Source organism: Phoca vitulina, unplaced genomic scaffold (assembly GCF_004348235.1).
Source record: "Phoca vitulina isolate PV1807 unplaced genomic scaffold, GSC_HSeal_1.0 scaffold52, whole genome shotgun sequence".
NCBI lineage: Eukaryota > Metazoa > Chordata > Mammalia > Carnivora > Phocidae > Phoca > Phoca vitulina.
In genome coordinates, this window is record NW_022589755.1 from 10,737,834 (window position 1) to 10,743,279 (window position 5,446).

The 5,446-nt window shown below is 57.4% G+C and overlaps 1 protein-coding gene across 1 annotated transcript in view; it reads left to right on the top strand.

Moving 5' to 3' along the window:
* Window positions 1-2,885: 2,885 nt before the first annotated feature.
* KCNN4 (potassium calcium-activated channel subfamily N member 4) overlaps window positions 2,886-5,446 on the top strand; it is a 14,781-nt gene continuing 12,220 nt past the window's right edge. Inside the window, exon 1 of the mRNA XM_032388264.1 lies at window positions 2,886-5,301. Within this exon, the coding sequence (XP_032244155.1) occupies window positions 5,143-5,301 (159 nt within the window). The 5' untranslated portion in view covers window positions 2,886-5,142. The remainder of the gene's footprint in view (window positions 5,302-5,446) is intronic.

Consider the following 5,446-nt stretch of genomic DNA (forward strand, 5'->3'; position numbering starts at 1 on the left):
ATCAAAAGAGTCAAAGAAGGGGCTCCAGGGGGTGCCTGGGTGGCTCAGTCAGTTAAGCATCCAGTTCTTGATTTCAGCTGAGGTCATGATCTCATCAGGGTCCTGAGATGGAGCCCCCTCCACACTGGCCGTGGAGCTTGCTTAAGATTCTCTCTCTCTCTCTGCCCACCCCCTCTAAAAACAACAAAACAAAACAATAACAACAACACATACACCAGGTCCTGTGTCGAGGACCGTGGATAGTCATCTAATTCTCAAGCATCCCTGTGACATGGGTATCATCCCCATTTTACAGGACATACAGCTAAGATCGCAGAGCTAGACGTGAACACTGGTCTGTCCCTAACCCAGGCTGTATGTGTGTTATATTCCACACAAAAATAGTCAGTGGCCACGGCAAGATTTTAACCAAGGTCTGTGGACTCCCAGATTGTGAGATATAATTATTTAATTATACACTATTTATAATTAAGTTTATAATTTATAATTAAATTGACTTAACAAAATGATATACATAATTTTTTAATGATGTACTACATGTTGGCTAATTGAACTTAATAAAAAAATAATGATATACATAATTTTTAATTGGTGGGGAACAGAGATATATAAAGGACAAAGTAAACAAAAACAGAGAGAAACAAAAAGGAGAAAAGAAAAAGGCATGCACTTGAAGACAAAGACCAGGATATAGAAACTGAGAAGCAAGGCCAGTGAGATACAGAGAAAGAGAAGCAAAGACTTAGACAGAGTGAGAGAGGTTGCCGGAACCACAAAACTTCCTTTAGCTTGGAAGCTCCATGAGGGCAGGGATTTTGTCTGTTTTGTTTTTACTACACCCTCAACACTTAGAGCAGGACGTGGCACTCGGTAGGTGCTCAATGTATGCTGACAGGAAACTAGCCTGGACAAGCAGGTGCCTGCAGTTCCCAAAGCCACCGTTAGGTGGCAGTATCCCATGCCCTGAAGCCTCCAAATGCCTAAATCAAAAAGACCAGCCGTGGTGGATTTGCCTCCACAAGCCTCTGACTTTCATGAAGGATGTCTTCCTCCTGGCTCAGCCCCGCCTTTCCCTGCCCAAGCCCGGGGCGACGAGTGACCTTTCCGCCTGAGACACCCTCTTCACTACCCTCCACCACACTGCCCAGTTAAACAACCCTTTGTCCTTAGCCCCTTCCGGCTGGGCCCCAAGGCACCTGGGTCCTTTCCAGGCCCGGAGATGGGGCTGGGATGAAGGTGGGGCAGCTGGGACAAGGCCAAGGAAAAGTCCCAGGGACTTTGGAATCAGTTCTTCTAGCCTTCCTGGACCAGGAGTGTGTGATCCAGCCCCTTCCTCCCTCACACCCCCAACGCCTCCTCCCTCAGACCCAGAGTCCAGCCCCATACCCCCTCCACCCTCAGACCCAGGAGTCCAGGCCCCAGCTCCCTCTTCCCTCAGTCCCAGGAGTCCAGGCCCCCAGCCCCTCCTCCCTCAGACCCAGGAGCCCAGGCCCCCAGCCCCCTCCTCCCTCAGACCCAGGAGCCCAGGCCCCCAGCCCCTCCTCCCTCAGACCCAGGAGTCCACACCCACAGCCCCTCCTCCCTCAGACCCAGGAGTCCAGGCCCCCAGCCCCCTCCTCCCTCAGACTCAGGAGTCAGGACCCCCAGCCCCTCCTCCCTCAGACCAAGGAGTCCACAGCCCCAGCCCCTTCCTCCCTCAGACCCAGGAGTCCACACCCCACTCCCTCCCCCCCTCAAAGTCCCATGCAGCAGCCCACCTCCTCCTCTGAGGGGGGCAACCTTGGCAGAGAGGTCCTCTGGTGTTCCTCCTCCCTCTCTTTTACAGAGACCCCTCTCCCTCTCCACTTCCCCCTTCAGGGTTGGGACGGAGGGCTGAGTCACAGGAAGCTCTGGGGCCCTGAGTCACCCCCACCCCCTGGCTCAGCCCCTCCCTGGGCTGGAGGGAGCTGGCTCTGGAGCTGTGTGTCCTACCGACTGACCCCCACATCCCAGAACTTCCGTTTGGAGGCAAGTGCCTTTCCCACTGTGACCCCATTGCTGCCCACCCTGGCCTCTCCCATGGCCGCCTTCGCTCCGTTTTTCTCTCTTAGTTGTGGTCTCTTTGGAGACGAAACTTCTGTCTGCTCTAACTTCCATGTCCTGATCTGGGCGTCTGCTTTCCCTTCACCTCCATGTCTCCTCTCTCCACCTCTTTGATTTTTTCAAATTCTCTCCCCCTCTCCGTCTCTCTCCCCGCCTGGCTGGACCCCTCGGGGTCTCTCTGATTGCTCCCCCTGCCTCATCAGTTTTCACTAGGCCCCGCACTGGGGATCGGCGGCGCAGGGGCTGGGTCTGGAGGTCTCCGTTCCGAGGCCTCTGACTCGGGCAGCCGCAGCCTGTGTCTCTGGCCTCTTGCCCCTGAGTGGGGCTGATGGAACCCGAAAGGGCAAGGCTGCCCCCAGCTGCGCTGGTGGACGGAAGAGAGCAACTGAGGCAGAGACAAGCATGGAGAGGTCCAGAGAGAGGCAGAACCAGAGACAGAGAGACAGAGAGAGGCCTTTCAAAGGGAGGTCGGGAGGCAGGGAGACAGGGAGACAGAGAAACTGAGTCACAGGCAGAGACACAGAGAGCACAGAGATGGAGACAGAGGGATGGTTACAGGGAGAGAGCATGAAATAGAAAAACAGGGGGACACAAAGATGGAGACAGAGACAGAGACAGAGATGCTAAGAGAGGCACAGAGACACAAAGAGGCTGAGAGACACAGAGCCAGAGAGAGAGAAATGGCAACAGACACATGGATGGAGAGAGTCAGAGATACTGAGAGACGGAGCCGGAAGAGACAGAGGTCAAGAAACAGGGGAGAGGACAGGAGAGACAGGCAAAGGCAGAGACAGAGGCTTCCAGAGCAGGAGAGACTGAGGGAGGAGGGAAGTCAGGCCCGAGAACCTGAGAGGGAGGAGGAGAGGTGCAGAGACCCCTGCCAGGCCACAGGGGTGGCAGGTAGTGGGGGGGGGGGGGGCCGGCGGCAGCGTTTGCTCCCAGCGGGCACGTGCCTGGTGTCTGGGCGTGCGCGGCTGTCTGCACACTCTCCCCACTCTCCCGCCGCATCTCACCCAGAGTGGGAACCACACGTGTGCCCTGGAGCGGGCGGACCACCCGCACGCGCGGTGTTTTCGTCGCCGGGCGTGTCTGCGTGGGTTGTGTTGGTGCGTTGCCAGGCATGTCTGTGCGTGAGTGTCTCGTTTCCCCGTGGCCGGCGGGTCCACGTTCCTGCATGACAGATGACACGCGAGGGAGAAGGGTTGTGTCTGTGCGTTCCCTCTCCAGTGGGACCCGCGGGGCCGCCGGCTGGGTCTCGGAGGTCAATGTGTGCGAGGTGTTTTGTGTTACCAGGCCGGTGTCTCCCCAGGGTTTGGATCTGTTTCCCGACGTCCGGGACACCGTACGTGCTGCTGCATGCAGTGACAGGCCACGTTGCGGGTCACCCTGGGAGTCGCGGTGCATCACCCTGCACTGCATTTGCTGTTCCGTATGTCACTGTGTGTTGTGTCTCTGTATGTGCATTGTGCGTGCCACGGCGAGCTATCATTCAGAGATGTGACCCTGTGTGTCACACCCAGGGGTGTGTCCATTTGGGCGGGCTCTCCTTTCCCTGCCGAGAACACAGCCTGGGTGCCCACACTCGAGAGCATGCTGTGTTTGTGTGGCTGTGTATTACACCGCACCGGAGGGTGTCCCCTGGGGTTGGGTGTGGTGTTGTTGCAGGCCCAGGTGTTGGCTGTGTCAGTGGGTCACACCTGACGTTTTATGTGATCCGTGGTGTTCAGAAAAGGTTGTGTTGGGAAAAACTGTGGCAGCGTGTTTTCTGTCACTCTGTGTTTGTGCGTTGGAGTAGATGGTGTGCCGGGCCGTGGGTGGGCGTGGTTCGGATGTGGTTTGTCAGTCAGAGGAGATGATGCATTTGGGCATCAGGGTCCATGTAGCCTGAGCCCCCTCCCCAACCCCTGGGGTACCATTCTGGGTCGTGTCCCTGGGATGCACCAAAATATATCAGAATGTCTTACTTTGTGCCGTTTGGGTTTCTGTATGTGTCGCTGTGCATTGTGGGTCTCTGCACGTGTCCGCTCACACTGTTCTGACCATATGTTTGAATGGCTCTGGGTGTGGGGCGTGTTGCATGTCGTGGTGAGTCTGTATGTACCGCGAATCGTTCTCCGAGCGTATATATTTGACTTGCCATGTGCCACAATGTGTCTCCGCGTGCATTTCTCTATGTGCTGGGTGCTTGAGGGCTGCCATGGCGTGTCCCCAAACGTTGTGTGTCTGCACGTGTCAGCTACCATTCCACGGGTGTATCACGTCGGGACGCTGTTAGCGCCTGGTCCACACAGGTATGCTGAGTGCGGCATGTGGGTGTCACTAAGTAGAATGTTGTGTGTCCGCGGAACCACTGGTACGTGTTGTGCTAATGTAGCAATAGAGTCTGGGGGTGGCTGTTTGTGCAAGAGGACGTTGTACCGGTTATAGCCGCAGTCTCTGTGCCTGTGTGTGGACAGTTTGGGTGGTCATGGGCGCCACGGGGCACTGCCTGCCGTGCTGAGTGCCGGCGTGTGTCACACCATCTGTGTGGTGTCTGGGTGTGGCTGTGGGTTGCAGAGCTCATCGGGAGTTGTGAGTCACTCACTGTAGGTTGTGTTGTGTGCCCCATGTGTGTTCGGTTGCGTCTCTGGCCGTGCCGTGTGTGAGGGTTTATCCCCCTGGTGTCTTGCGGTGTCTGGGTGTGGCTGAGTTTAGGTGTGTGTTATAAAGCGCAGACCGTTGTGTGTGACGCAATCTATTGTGTGCCAGTATGTGTCTTTATCCACGTGGATGCACGCCTCTTCCTTGCTCTGCCCCAGGACACACCCCAGTCCCTCCTTAGGCTGAGAAGGGAGGTTGGGGAGCCTCCCCTCTGCCCAAGGGCCACGCCAGCCCCTCCCTGCCCTGCTCAGCCGTCACCACCCCCAGAGGGCACAGACTCCTCTGTGCCTCAAAGCAAGAGCCCCAGAGTGAGGAGCAGAGCAGGCCGAGGACCTGCAAGCCACAGTGGCTGCCCTTTGTGTGCTGCGAGGTGGGGGACCCTGGGCAGGAAGCTGGCTGAGCCCCAAGACCGCAGGGGCCATGGGCGGGGAGCTGGTGCCAGGCCTGGGGGCCCTGCAGAGGCGCAAGCAGCTGCTGGAGCAGGAGAAGTGGCTGGCTGGCTGGGCCCTAGTGCTGGCGGGAACTGGCGTCGGACTCATGGTACTACACGCGGAGATGCTATGGTTCGGAGGGTGTCCGGTGAGTGGAGCTCTTGTCCTGGGCTATGGGAGGCTGGGGGCTGAGACTCCTGGGTCTGAGGGGGGAGGGGCTGGGGGTCCAGAGTCCTAAGTCTGAGGGGGGAGGGGCTGGGGGTCCGGAGTCCTAAGTCTGAGGGGGGAGGACC